This window comes from Lasioglossum baleicum, unplaced genomic scaffold (assembly GCF_051020765.1).
Source record: "Lasioglossum baleicum unplaced genomic scaffold, iyLasBale1 scaffold0065, whole genome shotgun sequence".
NCBI lineage: Eukaryota > Metazoa > Arthropoda > Insecta > Hymenoptera > Halictidae > Lasioglossum > Lasioglossum baleicum.
Window position 1 is genome coordinate 573,729 of NW_027469125.1, and position 15,728 is coordinate 589,456.

A 15,728-nucleotide genomic window follows, 5' to 3' on the forward strand; every position below is an offset into this window, starting at 1 on the left:
AGACTCACATAATTCTTCAAAGTTGTCGTCGCGCCAGGATTTCTGGACCGATCAATTTCCACTCCATTCAATTCATAGCGTATTTCCTCAAACATAAACGCAACAGTATTGTTCTCGAGAGTTACCGTATCGATGTGGGATTCTCCTTCAACCGGTAATTCGAGTTTTCCTGGTAAACTAAGTTTTCCCTCAACGTATAGGAAGCTTTTACATGGGAGCGTGTATAGGTCTTGTTGTTGAATGGGTATCCTTATCTCATCGCTGTTTTCAAACGTTGTGTTAGCATACGGATTGTATGTGTGCAGCTCAATCTTCGTTATGCGATTGTCGAAGATTGGCGCTTCGGAGATGTTCAAAATGTCATCAAACATGATCTCTCACTTTTTAACAATAAAGCCCAAAGATTGTAGATACTTTGCGTTTTCCACAGTTAATTTCTTACGAATCGTCAACCTTTTTTCTGCGGTTAGTTTCTTGCTGTTGTTGCCGATGCTGTTGTTCAATGTATGGAATACCGTATTATGAATTAGCATTGCTTCGTCGCGCGTGTAGTCGCACCGTGATTTCTTCACCTCGAAAATCAATCAAACGTCCGGATTGATCAACTATGCGAATGGTTAAATCGTCAATTACTCGTGCAACGATCGGAAGGTAAATGACACGCGCAGGCGTTTCCGACAATTTATATCCTGGTGGTACCTGAGGCGCGAACTCATGTATCGTGTGAACGAGTTTACCATTGTCGTACGATCCGGTGGTTATGTTACATTCCACTCGTACGATATTCACGCTGATGATATTCACTGGTGTGTTCGATGTATGCCACACGTTTGGTGGTAAAACACGATCTATGGAAAATCCTAGGATGGATCCCACGTTGCCAGGCTTTGCAAAGTTTATTTGATAGTTGCTTTTAATTTCGCTTTTCATGGTGTTGTTGTTCGCCCGTAAGACCAGCGGATATTCTGAGGTGGCAGTCTCGTCAACATTTTTTGGGGGATATCGTGCGCATATTTCTCGCCTCAAGTACGCGTTGATTGCGTCCAATTCGTATGAACCGTCGGGGATGATGATCTCCTCATCTTTTTCACCGAAGTAGAATCTATTGTTTCCAATGTTGGCACTGATGTTCGGTATCGTATAATAAGTTTGCAAATCGAGCAATCCCAGCTCATATTCGCCATTGCTCAGATCTATGGGGGGAAAGTACTTTGATGATAGTATGCTGCTTCTTCCCGACAATGTAAACGTAAATGACTTTTTCGCATATATCGTGTAGAGAGACTCTTTCCAGGGTCTTTTTATTCTCGGAGAAATTTCGCACACAATTGACCACACACGCTTTCGTCGTAGTTTTGAAAACGTTCGTGGTTATATAAGATTGTCACGTTCACGCCGAAATAGTGAATCAACTCAATCGGCGGTCGAAGATTTCCAAAACTATCAAAGTATTTGACACGCGAGCCGTGTTTTATATAGGCGACCCAGTGCGTTCCCGGTCCACGACTATTATCTAGATTGACTATACCTCGCTCGTTTACCCACGCACGCAGCGGTAAATCGTCACGCATAAAAACTCGACGAAAATACGGTAATCCTTTACACATGACCATCAATTCGATATCTGTCGTCGTGTTGTCCTTCTTCGTTGTTTTTTTTCCCCTTCAAACCTTTTCCATGCTTATACGGTGCGAGATGTATCCCACGACCCTCCATGGCTCGATTGTGTCGCTCCGCTTCTTGTAATTGTTTCTTAGCAGCTTTTGCAGCGTTTATAGCTTTGACTACTCCCGCGGCACCACCCGTCAATGCGCCTATAGCCGACAAAGCGGGTAACAGCAACGGTAGAAAACCACCACGTTTGGCGATCGGGAGAATTCGTTTCGTTGTTTTTTTTTTCTTTTCACCTTTTTTTTTTATCAAACCCATGCCCAATTTCGTTTTAGCTTTCATGGCTGCCAACACTGCAGTCGCGGACACCTTCTCTCCCAAAGTTGCGTCTCCGGACGTTATCCGATGCAGCGCTCGATCAGCCAAAACGTGATCGGCCTTGTGACGATTTTCAAGATCTTTGTATCGCGAATACGCTATATCGTGCTCTCGACAGGCTGTATCCAACGGATTGATTCCTCGATCCCCACGAGCTAATCGCGCAGTCAGTTTCGTACCAGGACCGCAGAATTGATATCCAGGTATATGCAATTCAAACGGTAGCGCGTTTATAGCTCTGTTTAAAAACCCCTTGCCCGTATGCGAACCGAGTGAATGATGATTCATAAGCTATTTTGCCTACTATCTCTTTTAAAAAGAACACGTTCGGGGGAGGGGAGTGACTGATACCTACGGTGTTCGAGCTCTCATATAAATACTACCTCCCCCTCCCTCATCGAATCAATCAAACCATGCATTTTGTAAGGCAATCTTTGGATATTCGTGTTCCAACGTGTCGCGCGTTCGACGATTGCGACGAGACGATGCGAAAACATGGATCATTGTTACCAGGCAATGTACGATGTGTCATAAGCGGTCCGTCAGGATGCGGTAAAACAAACGTTATGATCAGCCTGCTGGAGATTACGAACGGACTACGATTTGCAAACGTTTATGTATACTCAAAATCGCTGAATCAGCCAAAATATCAATACTTGAGCAAACTGTTCTCATCCGTGGGGAAGGATGTAGGCTACTTCGCGTTCGCAGACAACGCTGACGTAATACCCCCTACAGAGGTACGCCCCGATTCGATATTTATCTTCGACGATGTGGCGTGTGACGAGCAGGATATCATGAGAGAGTATTTTGCGATGGGTAGACATTCACACGTCGATTGCTTCTACTTGGGTCAGTCGTATGCGAGAATACCTAAACATTTAATTCGTGACAATGCCAATCTACTGGTTTTGTTCAAACAGGATACCATGAACTTGCGTCACATTCATCAGGATCATGTAAATACCGATATGTCGTTTGAAACGTTTAGCGCGTTATGTGCAAATTGTTGGCGAAAGAAGTATGGATTTCTCGTAATCGATAAAGACAGTCCTACAAATCGCGGTCGTTACAGACGCGGATTTAACGAGTTTGTCATACTGTAACGAGTACAGTTGCTCAGTAAGGGTGGTTGGTGCTGTATCGTGGGCTGTAAATCTCTCTTGCGCTTCCAATATGTCAGCTCAAAAGGAAAAGAATGAAAAGCTGCGAGCTTCAGTCGTGAATGAAATAGCGAAGACCAGTGATACCATACGTAAAAAGTATTTAGCGTTGAAAGTTGGGAAAATGATGGCCGAGACGAATTTGCGAACAACTTTACAGCCGATCGTCGAACCGTTGAAACAGCTAGTTCAAAATACATCTACTGTTGAACCGGATAGTGACACCACGTTCTCGGATATTAAGGAAACACCACCACCGTCTCTCATACAAAAAAAAAGAAGATTCTCAGATATTAGGGGAACGACGCCATCGTCATCTATGAAAAAAAGAAGAAGAATAAAGAAGAAAAAGAATGATGAAGTAACGCTCGCTGACGATGAGATCGAGTCAACGATGTCGCAACAGGATACTTTCGAATCACCGAATACGGTATCTTTGGAATCTTCAATGCGTAATATTTTTGAAAATCCAGAAACTTATCGGGAGGAAAATCAACATCTAACCGAGAATTTCGGACCTTTGGCGCGTGAATATTTAGAAAAATTTTTTACCGGATCAATGAAAAATTCCGACAACGTGTTCGGGGTATATTTCCAAGACAATAAACTGATGCTGGGAAATTCAATGTTTGAAGTGAACAGCAATGATGATATCATCATTAACGGAGTAAGGTACGAGGGGACTCATGGTCTTTATGAATTAATATTCAACAGAGTACCCGACAAGCAGTTGTACACCGAGGATGATAAGAATGTGTACAAAAGAATTCTCATTCTCACGCAAGCGCATCGACGTGGGAATCAGCTAAAGGGAAACAAAGGTTACAAGTATAAGAAAATTATAGGACCGATGTTTTCGTCACGTGGTGGGAAGGGGATACAACTTCCAACTTCTATGCGTGTGACTAACAATCCGATTGATTACGTGCATTGGGATGATCCAAACGAACTCGTCGATCGTATGAAATTGTTAACCGCTTCGAAGAATGCCGGACATTCCAGCCATAACAATGAAATAATGTCAATAATCGAAGAACTTCGTGAAGCCAGTATAATTATAAATTAAAGCGCGTGCATTCATTGAGTTAGTGATGAATGAAATGTCAATTGGTACAGCTCGATAGAATGCGCATTCGTCTTAATTGTTGTAAAACGAATCAAACAATATCCTCGGGGGAGGACAACGGTGAAAGCTGGAACTTGAGATTTCAAAGTCTATGGATAAAACTGGATGAGATATTTCAACGAATACTGTGGATTGAAGAGCAGGTCAAACAGTTGTACGAGTTGATGATAAGCGAAGAAAAACACTAGCTTGTGAAACAATGTCTATCGACAAATTTGGTATGGTGTTTCGCGAAGCGAACAAAGCCGAGTCAAATGTTTCTTCGATTTTCTATCTCGGCGTTTTTAAAAGTTATGTGCATGATAATGCTATATGTTTAAATGATGATGCTAAATTGTATGATGCGAAAGGTATGAGGATCGGACGCGTGGCGAATCCTGAAGCAAACGATCATGTTGCAACCAAAGTATACGTGGACACGCTTAACGTGAAGCTTGAGTCCGAGATTGTGAAGAAACTGGTCAAAGAACTGAAAACCGCTAAAGAGACGATAAAGTCTGAAATATTAGCTGAACAGAATGAAAAACTGATCAAAGACCTGAAAACCATTAAAGAAACGATAAAGTCTGAAATACTGGCTACGATACAAGGCATTCGATATGATGTAAATGAAAATATGAAATCAACTGATATCAACGAGACCTTGAAGGAGAAAGTAAAAAGAAGACGAGTTTGAAATATTGACAAGAAACGTGTCGACGGTCCTTGAGGGGAATCCATGGATAGCAATCATCATACATGAACATACTGGACAAGATGTATCTGTACCTGTTCCTGTACCTGTCTGTACCTGTCTGTAGCTGTTCCTGTACCTGTCTGTTCCTGTCTGTAGCTGTTCCTGTACCTGTCTATACCTGTCTGTAGCTGTTCCTGTACCTGTCTGTAGCTGTTCATGTACCTGTCCATACCTGTCTGTAGCTGTTCCTATACCTGTCTGTAGCTGTTCCTGTACCTGTCTATACCTGTCTGTACCTGTCTATAGCTGTCTGTACCTGTCCATACCTGTCTGTAGCTGTTCATGTTCCTGCCTGTAACTGTTCCTGTACCTGTCTGTAGCTGTTCCTATACCTGTCTGTAGCTGTTCCTGTACCTGTCTGTACCTGTCTGTACCTGTCCATACCTGTCTGTAGCTGTATCTGTACCTGTCTGTACCTGTACCTGCATTATCAATATTAAGTAGCATTTATCGAGTCATCAAGTTATCATAAAAAATCATCAACCTTGAGAGAAAAAAATGAGGGGGATGGAAATATAACTGAAGATTTTAAGAAAAGTATATATGAGGTAAAGACTCTATTGAAAAGCGAGTTGAGTAGCGACAGCAAGAGACGATACGCGTCGCTTTCAACGAGTTGGATAGCTGAATCAGTCATCGCTCCAATAGTTGGATTGAAAAGTGAATAATCGGTTAATGAGAGAACGCTACAAGAACGACGATGAGTAAAGAAAACGTGGTGGAAGAACTGCATGCTCCGGCGAGACGTTTTTACCCGCGTAGACGTGTGATCGTGCGAGGATTCGATGATCTTTGGCAAGCCGATATCGTTGAAGTTCAAAAATATGCGCGAGACAATGGAGGGCATCGATATATTCTCACGATAATCGATGTATTTAGCAAATATGCATGGACGGTTCCTTTGAAGAGTAAAAATGCGAGCGACGTGTGCAAAGCTTTCGCGTCAGCGTTGAAGAAAGATGGTAGAGCCCCGAACAACTTGCAGACCGACATGGGGAAAGAATTCTACAATACAACGTTTCAAGACTATCTAAAGAGTCGTAACATACACCATTATTCTACATTTAGCACTATGAAAGCTTCCGTCGTGGAACGTTTCAATCGCACGCTGAAGAATAGCATGTGGAAATTTTTCTCGTTGAGTGGAAAATATCGCTGGATCGATGCGCTTCCCACGTTGACTGAGGACTACAATAATCGAAAACATCGTACAATACGCATGCGACCCGTCGACGTGAGCCGTAAAAATGCTGGACACCTTCTGTCCACCGTGTACAGCAACGTGAAGATTGCTGGTCCTGCCAAATTCAAGGTCGATGATCGTGTGCGTGTCAGCAAGTTTAAAACCTTATTCAACAAAGGATACACGCCAAACTGGTCAACTGAAATATTCAAGATTATCGCGGTAAAACGAACGAATCCTGTCACATATCTCTTGGTCGACTCTACGAACAAACCTATCGCCGGAGGATTTTATGAACATGAGATACGTGCGGCAAAATATCCTGACATATACTTAGTTGAAAAAATATTACGCAGAAAAGGAAATAAAGTATATGTGAAATGGCTGGGAATGGATGCGTCACATAATTCGTGGATATCTAAAACGAATATACTTTATATTTATACTTTATAATTATATTTTTTCTACTTGTATTTTTAGTTATGATAATTAATTTTTTGTAAAACGACTATACTTATTATATATTGTGATAATTCTGCTTCATTTCTCTGTAGGAATTGTATGTAATGTTGTAATAAAAAAAATATAAAAGAGATATTCTTGAATAATTTTATTTTTAAAATAATGTATTGTTACAAAAGACAATTTTCACACAACATTAATATTTTAACCTATCCGTTTTTTGCGCCTCGACTGCAATGATATTAGTGCATAAAGCCACCAGTTCACAATCAATCAATGAACTTTGATAAAAAAATTCGCTCTCGACAATCGCTTTCACGATATTCTTCGCGTTGGTATCCCTCACCACAATGACAAAATTCATAAATTTATCGGTAATCGTGGGAACATTGCCGATCAGCCATGAATACATGTTGTGTATGCAGAATTCGAGATTGTACAAGTTACGCATAGTTTTTTCCGTGATGTATAGAGCTGTGAACTGATTCGACAATTTCACTAGATTCATACCATTGAGATTAACTATTTGCAATGTTAAATCATCACTCATTTTTCTACACTGTTTCTGCATAGAAAGTAAATTGGAAATACACTCCTTCGTGCGCAACAACTCTGTCCATGCATCCCGGGAAAATGTGATCTCGTTACCACGGTTATCCCCATAGTTAGTTCCACACAAATATCATCGCCAACGTGTACACCAATTTCGAGATATTTAAAATAATTGCCAGCTATGGAATATCTTCGACTCAAGATTCTGTGCAAACTACTCGATGATTGTGAAATGGAGTCGCTGTTGTCAAAACTCCTGCAACAGATTTTTTTTTTAAAGAATTAGATGTTTTTTCAACATTTCTTTTTCACAAGTTTTTTATGTTTCTACTTACATATTATTTAGTCTCCTCTTTTTGTGTGACTCCTCGATGCTTGAATGATCACATTCAGTGAGCGGATGATTGTTGTAATACATCATGCTTTTTTCGTGTTGATTGTCTCGATCTGAAGCGCAACGCTTGGAATACAATGTTCTTATAGGATGCATTGGTCCCCCACCTTTTTACATTTTCTTAGAAAGGGGGCGGTGCCTAACAGCTCTGTCCTTGGCCTAGATGACGTAAGAAAGAAGGGGGGTATGACTCAGCAGCTCTGTCCTTGGCCTAGATGACGTCAGAAAGAAGGGGGCGGTGCCTAACAGCTTTGTCCTTGGCCTAGATGACGTAATGCTTGTGCAATGCGGTACCGCTCTCCCGTGAATTGGAAAGTTCCTCAGAACCGCCTGAATTGGGAAGTGTCACAGAACCCGCCTATATATCCTACTGTTCTCTTTATTGTATTACACCACCCCATGTTATTGTGAATCGTGCCTTGCACTAGGGGGGGAGTGTGTGGGCTCGGCTTTACCCCGATCCTTGGTGGGGTACCGCGCCTGCGCACTCGCGGCTTTCCGCCGAAATTGCTGAGCGCAGCGAACGCTCGCTCTCTTCTGTTCGAACGTTCAATGAGTACAGACGTGCTCAATATTGTCTGCGTGTACTCCAGCGTGTTAGCCAAGTTTTATAAACGCGTTTGCTCCTGCATCATTCTGATGCTATTGTGTGTTCTCAGGCATAGTTCTGACTGATGATTATATTGACCGTCATCGTGAATAAACACTGGTGACTGAGCCTCGTTGTAACTCTCAATTTCCTTCACATCCAACACGTGGAGAGGTATGTGGGACTCTCCCAATTCCTTCTGAAAATCATCATCCTTCCTACCGTGGTTAGCATACACTGGTAACTGCATACCGCATTCCCACAGACGAAATGCCGTCGGTGGCCTCTGGTGGCCTCCTGTTTCTCACTCCAGTCAGAATATATCCTAGAGGGCGTAAGAGAAATATTCGAGCGACACCGATGTCGTCAGATGTGCTAACAGTAAAGTGGGTTCTGTTTCTTGCTAAAGATGATGTAGGTTCTGTTCCATGCTAAAGATGATGTAGGAGCTGTTCCAGGCTAAACATGATGTGGAGACAAAGGCGGCACGGCCAAAACCCTGGCGTGAGCACTCTCATATACTCTCTGCTATTAAAGAGTGCCAGCCTTATAGGAGTTGGCGAGCCTAGAAGCTTAAGCTTTAGATCTTTTCTGATCCATAAACCTTATACATATACACATATAAAAATACTTAGTATGTATTACAAACTGTTATAACCTTGTTCTTTCAAACATTAACAGATAATATAATTCCTTACATCTAAATATATAAAAGAAATAAATGCATAATATCTCTTACATAACTAACTGTTGTTTCATATTCTCCTATCTATCTCTCCTAAAATATTATATTATAATATAATTTCTCTTATATCTACATAGGAACTTTCTGTTGAATAGGTATCTTGAGTGGAATTACAAACTAATATTGCATTTATTACAAAAGTGAATGATTATTCTTAATATTTTTATCTTTGGCTCTTTTAAAAATATATGTACATCGTACGGAGGTTTCCATTTTGCATTTATTAGGTTTCTAAATAGCACCTGTCTTTCATCTCTATATTTTGGGCAGTGCCATAAGATATGATTAATATCTTGATATGGAGCATCACATTCGCATTTAGGGCTATCAATTATACCTAGCCTAGCTAGAGATTCATTAGAATTGTAATGATTAGATCTTAACCTATTAAATCTTACTACTATTTCTCTAGTCAGTCTTTGATTATAAAACCATGGTTTTTTTTTGGCTCACAGTATTTTTCATAATATAATTGTCCTTTATTATTAAATTCTACTAGTAATTTATTTCCAAATTCTCTCCACATATTTCTTTTATGGAGTTCTTTGAAGTCAGTAAACGGGACTTTCATATTTTCCGTATAGTCACTAGTTGTCCCTAATTTGGCTGAAGTGTCAACTTCTTCATTTCCTTTAATGCCGCAGTGAGATGGAATCCATATAAAATCTATTTTACCTCTATTGTTACTATTAAATTGTCTTATTTTTTCCTTAGCATCTATAATATATCTATTAGTTGCAACTCCTACATTAATACTGGTTAAACTTTGAATCGCACTAAGTGAGTCCGATAGTATCAGGTTCATGTTCAGGAACATTTTGGTCCTTCGAGCCGGATTGGAGTCGAGGATCTACGTGCCGTTCCAGCCGCCATTGTACCGGCCAAGGACCACGTGCCAATAATGAGCAACATGGAAGAGCTCCTGATTAAGCAGAACCGAATCCTGCATTCCATCAATCGTGCCCTTACCAATTTTAAGAAATTGGGCCAAGCCAAGATGACCATCTCCACCACGACGAACAGGATAACCGTCCTGAAGGAAGCATTCAATCAAGCGCAAGATCTCAACGCAAGGATTGCTGCCATGGTCGACGATGAAACCGAGGCAACTCTTCCCTACTTCCAAGAAGACCACTTTGAACGATGTGAGGAAAGTTATTTGGAGGCTCTGGATTTCATGTCCGAGATGCTGGTAACAAATACCCCATCCACGAGCAGCAATCAGACTGTAAGTACGCCGTCCCATGGGCCGTCACGCCTGCCACGGATCTATCTACCGTCTTTCGACGGCACGTTCGCGAAGTGGGAGAGTTTCCGCGATCGATTCAAATCACTCGTAATCAACGACAAGTCGTTATCGGATGTCGAGCGATTACATTACCTTGCCTCCGCGTTAAAGGGTGACGCGATTGATCTCATAGCAAATTTTCCCATTACCGATCAAAATTTCCATGTTGCGTGGCAATTATTCCACACTCGTTTCGAGAAACCACGCCGGTTAATAATGACGCATCTCACCGAGTTGTTTTCTTTACCGACCGTTACCACAAAGTCACCGAAGGAGCTGCAAAAACTTCGCGATCGAATACATATGTCAACAAAAGCGTTGCGTAACCTCGGTCGTCCCGTCGATATGTGGAGCGATATTATTGTGTACCTCGGTGTTCAAAGACTCGATCGGTCCTCGAGAAAAGCATGGGAGCTCAAACTAAAAAACGTTTGTGAGTTTCCAACCTTTAACGATTTTGATGAGTTTCTGGACGAGCGAATTAACCAACTCGAATCGATGGTGCCCGAAATAAGCGAAACACCAACCGACAACGGGAAGGTTAAACCGTCAAAACAGAAAACGATTTCCACGCATTCGACAAACGTCGTCAATCTGACTTGCCCAGTGTGTAAACAGAGTCATCTGTTATACCAATGTAAACCATTCCTAGCAAAATCGCCATCGGAGCGATTCGAAATTGTAAAATCGAATAAACGATGTGTGAACAGCTTTTCAATCAAGCATATGGCTACCCAATGCCAAAGCAAGCATTCCTGCAAGGAATGCAATCAACGCCATCATACACTGTTGCATTTTCCCAGCAAGTCAGAACAACCTAGCGCCGCGTCAACCAAACGGGAAATACCGACCTCGTCCGAAGACGATACCGAAATTTCCTCGAACATAGTTTCGAATATTCCGACTCACTATCGTGTGCTTCTTTCAACAGCCCGAGTGCAAGTTCGCTCTGAGCAGGGCCGAAACATCGCCGTGCGTGCGTTACTCGACCAAGGCTCAGTCGCGACGTTAATGACCGAGCGGGTAGCTCAGCTACTGCGCCTCCACCGAACGAAGCGACACATTCGAATCACCGGAATCGGTGAAGCCCAGTCCGTCGCCCAGCACGTTGCTGAGATCATCATCACACCGGAACGAAGAGATCAACCTGCATACTCGACCACAGCGGTGATACTAAGGTCTCTCACTAAGTACGTTCCACCTAAATGTAAATCGTGGTCTAATTGGACTCACATTTCAGATGTTGAATTGGCGGACAGGGAACCCATGAGCTCGGATCCGATCGACTTAATCATAGGCGCTGACGTGTATAGCCAACTGATTTTGGACGGTATTCGCAAAGGTTCACCAGCAACACCCGTTGCTCAAAATACCACGCTAGGGTGGATTCTGTCCGGTCCTATTGCTCCTCCCGAACCTACACAATCCATTGACGTGCACCATAGTACCGTGGTTATTGATCTCGATCGAACTCTTAGAAAATTTTGGGAGATCGAAGAGATTCCCAGTCATGTGACCACCACTCCAGACGAAGAAAAGTGCGAGCAACACTTTAAAGCTACGCACTCTCGTCAACCAGATGGACGGTATGTTGTCCGCTTACCGTTCAAACATTCACCTCCGCTCGAATTAGGCGATTCTCGAATGGCAGCCCTTCGCAGCCTTCACCGCGTCGAACGACGCCTCCACTCGAACCCGACGCATGCTGATATGTATCGAGCTTTCATGCTCGAATACGAGGCTCTTGGTCACATGCGAAAAGTTTCGCAGGAGAACACCAAGTCCGATCCAAGCCGATATTACATTCCGCATCATGCTGTCTTTCGCGACAGCAGTGCCAGTTGTGGCCCGTCTCCGCGTAGTCTTTAACGCATCCTGTCGAACCACCACTGGACAATCTTTAAATGATCATTTGTTCAATGGACCGAAGCTTCAAGGCGATTTAATCGCCATCCTCCTGCGATGGAGGCAATACCGCTTTGTTTACACTGCTGACATCGCAAAAATGTATCGGCAGATCCGAGTAGACTCTCAGGACGTTGATTATCAGCGAATCCTCTGGCGAAATTCGCCATCCGATCCAGTTGATGAATATCAACTTCTGACTGTCACCTATGGCACTACATCCGCACCATTTCAAGCGCTTCGAGTGATGAAGCAATTGAGTCAGGATGAAGGTGCTAAATTTCCCCTCGCCATTCCGGTTCTTCAACATCAAACTTATGTTGATGACTGTCTGTTCGGCGACGATAGTCGCATTCGCCTCAACCAGATACGCGACCAATTGAACGCCGTACTGGCAGCAGGTTGTTTTCGCCTAAGAAAATGGGCAAGTAATGACCCTTCCATGTTGAGCGCTATCGATCCTTCAGATCATGGCCTCGCCACCGGTAAGACCCTCTCAGCCGAGGACACTGTTCCTATCTTGGGGATCAGTTGGAATCCTGCGCACGATGAGTTTCACTTTCGTATTTCATCTCAGCCCGCGGTGCCCAGTACCAAGCGAACCATTTTGTCAACCATCGCTAGGTTATTCGACCCATTAGGATGGGTCACTCCGGTGATTATAAAAGCAAAGATGCTTATGCAACAATTGTGGGCAGAGCGATGCGGTTGGGACGATCCCATTCCCGATAACCTTCAGAAGGAGTGGCAAGAGTATAGCACTCAATTGCCGGATTTAGAAGCGATCAGGATTCCCCGGAAACTCGCCTCGGACCCGGCATTAACCCAAACTCTTCATGGGTTCGCTGATGCCTCGTCCAAGGCCTACGCGGCGGCTGTCTACGTACGAAGCGTACTTCGAGACGGAACCGTGTGGGTCACACTTCTCGTAGCGAAGTCTAGAGTCGCTCCAGTTAAAACTGTCAGCATTCCACGCCTCGAGTTGTGCGCAGCATTGCTGCTCGCACGATTAATGACCTTTGTTCAATCTTCACTACACTCCCGAAATTATGAGTGTCATTGCTGGACTGATTCGAGCATTACGCTCACGTGGCTCAACCAACCTCCATCGAAGTGGAAAACCTTCGTCGCCAATAGAGTTTCTAAGATACAGACTCTTCTTCCGGATGCACAGTGGCATCATGTTTCCACTCTCGACAATCCAGCTGACTGTGCCTCGAGGGGCGTAACCCCATCCAAGCTCAGAATACACCATATATGGTGGTCCGGCCCGTCGTGGCTTAAACAAGCCTCGGACAAGTGGCCGCAAATCTCGGTCAAACCTAACTCTCTAGCCAGAACAGAGGCACGCCCTGTAAGAATAGAAACTTTGGTTTCCACAACGGACCAACATGACTTGGCATTGCGATTCTCGTCGTGGTCCAAATTATTGAGAGTCACCGCCTATGTTCTTCGGTTCATCGAGCGTCTTCGCATGAACGTAACTCCAAGTGCAATTCCTGCACAAGAAAGGCCCGCATCCCTAGTCCTGTCGCCGGACGAAATTGCCAAAGCCAAGGAGCATTGGCTGCGACAAATTCAGTTCGATGCCTTTCCACATGACCGGCAGACACTAGTCGCAACCGGGACAGTCCCAAAGTCGAGTCCGTTGGCTGCATTGGCCCCGTACATCGATGCGAAAGGCCTCATACGAGCAAAGGGGCGCTTATCCAAATCTCAGTTGCCGGAAAGCGCAAAACACCCAATTATTCTGCGGTCACACCCTCTCCTCATCCTCCTGATCAATTGGACTCACCTTAAGCATCAATTGGACTCACCTTAAGCACCTTAATTTGCATTCCGGTCCTCAACTCACCCTAGCCTGCCTTCGCAACGACTATTGGATCTTGCGAGCGCGAGCAACCGTACGTGCTGTTTTACACCAGTGCGTCGCGTGCACTCGTGAACGGGCTTTAATACCAAACGAGCTCATGGGGGACCTGCCAGCATCACGCATCACTCAAGTCGAGAGAGCCTTCATCCACACAGGGGTCGACTATGCAGGCCCAATCCAAGTTCGAACCGCACCTGGCCGAGGACACAAATCGACCAAGGCATACATTGCGCTTTTCATTTGCCTCACAACTAAGGCCATTCACCTCGAGCTTGTGAGTGACTACTCATCCTCCGCGTTTGTAGCTGCTTACCACCGATTTGTGTCCAGGCGAGGCCTCCCAAAGTCAATGTCCTCGGATAACGGCACGACCTTTCAAGGGGCAGAGCGAGAGCTCGCCGCCGCTTACAAATCCGTCATCCGAAATGCGGATTTTCAAAATTCGCTCGCCGTCAACGGTGTTGCTTGGCACTTCCTGCCACCCGCTGCCCCTCATTTCGGGGGTTTGTGGGAAGCGGCGGTCAAGAGTGTCAAGCACCATCTCAAAAGATGCATAGGCGCTCACACCTTAACGTTTGAGGAAATGGCCACGTTTCTTTGCCGCGTCGAGGCGTGTTTAAATTCACGTCCTCTTGCCCAAACATCCGAAAGCATTGACGACTACACGACCCTGACTCCAGGGCATTTTCTGATCGGCTCAGCTCTAGTTGCGATACCAGAACCGAGCGTACTTAATGTCACCGAAAACCGATTATCTCGATGGCAGTTACTTCAACGTCTCACCGAAATTTTTTGGAAAACGTGGACGACCGACTACATGCAGACGTTACACCAACGGCCGAAGTGGAGGGTGGTGCAAAGACTGGCCAAAGTTGGTCAGATCGTTCTCGTCCGAAATCCCAACAATCCGCCGTGCAAGTGGGAATTGGGACGGATCTCTGCGTGCCATCCCGGCGACGACGGACTCGTCCGCGTCGTCACAATTCGAACTGCACAATCCGAGTATAAGCGCCCGATTACTAAACTCTGTTTTCTCCCGGTCGCCATCAATGAGATGAGCGAATCGTCCGTGACATAGTCATGCGCGTTTGCAGCGTTGATTCCGTTTCGATTTTATCCGCGTGTACATAGCGTATCTTAGCATTAAGTAAGTAGGATTAAGTTGTAAATCTCGCTGTCATACCATGACTTCCCAGTCCAACCTGTAGACCATCAGGTCACACCGTTCATGTCTCTCCTGTTGAACGTACACGTTCAACGGGGGGCGGCATGTTTAGGAATCAGAGCTGAACTTCGGAAAGTATCAGGGCGTCTCATCCAATCACTACGCGTCGTATCATCGGCTCGCGACCGACTCCCGAATTGCGGAACGCGCTTTTCGTTCTCTTCCATGCGCACCCGTCATTGCGACAAGACCGCGACATACTCGATCTCGTTTTAGTGGATTGTTAATACCCGTTAACATAGACCAAGTACGACGAAACTATTACCAACGGAGTTTCAACTTCTCTTGTTACGCGTCGCGCTACCATTTAGTACGCGTAGTGCCAAAGTGCGTGTAATCTAGCAATAAACGTCCGTGCCACGTGTTCGTCGTGCGGCAACCGAACAAGAACGAGGTGTTTCTCATTTACATCTCTCAGGCTACCGGCACCCGCCGCCTCGATTTTCAAACCTTCTTACAAGGTTGTCTCAGCAACCAGGGATCACCCGATTCCTCAAC

General features: G+C 44.4%; 3 protein-coding genes across 3 annotated transcripts; all 3 read left to right on the plus strand.

Moving 5' to 3' along the window:
- Positions 1 to 9,849: 9,849 nt before the first annotated feature.
- On the plus strand, positions 9,850 to 12,096 carry LOC143219745 (uncharacterized). Its single transcript, XM_076445625.1, has one exon. It carries the CDS (start codon positions 9,850 to 9,852, stop codon positions 12,094 to 12,096), a length of 2,247 nt encoding a protein of 748 aa, XP_076301740.1.
- Positions 12,097 to 12,232: 136 nt separating this feature from the next.
- LOC143219746 (uncharacterized) lies at positions 12,233 to 13,954 on the plus strand. The gene has a single exon (XM_076445626.1). The coding sequence runs from the start codon at positions 12,233 to 12,235 to the stop codon at positions 13,952 to 13,954; it is 1,722 nt and encodes a 573-aa protein (XP_076301741.1).
- Positions 13,955 to 14,102: 148 nt separating this feature from the next.
- Positions 14,103 to 15,083, plus strand: LOC143219747 (uncharacterized). The gene has a single exon (XM_076445627.1). The coding sequence runs from the start codon at positions 14,103 to 14,105 to the stop codon at positions 15,081 to 15,083; it is 981 nt and encodes a 326-aa protein (XP_076301742.1).
- Positions 15,084 to 15,728: the final 645 nt, after the last annotated feature.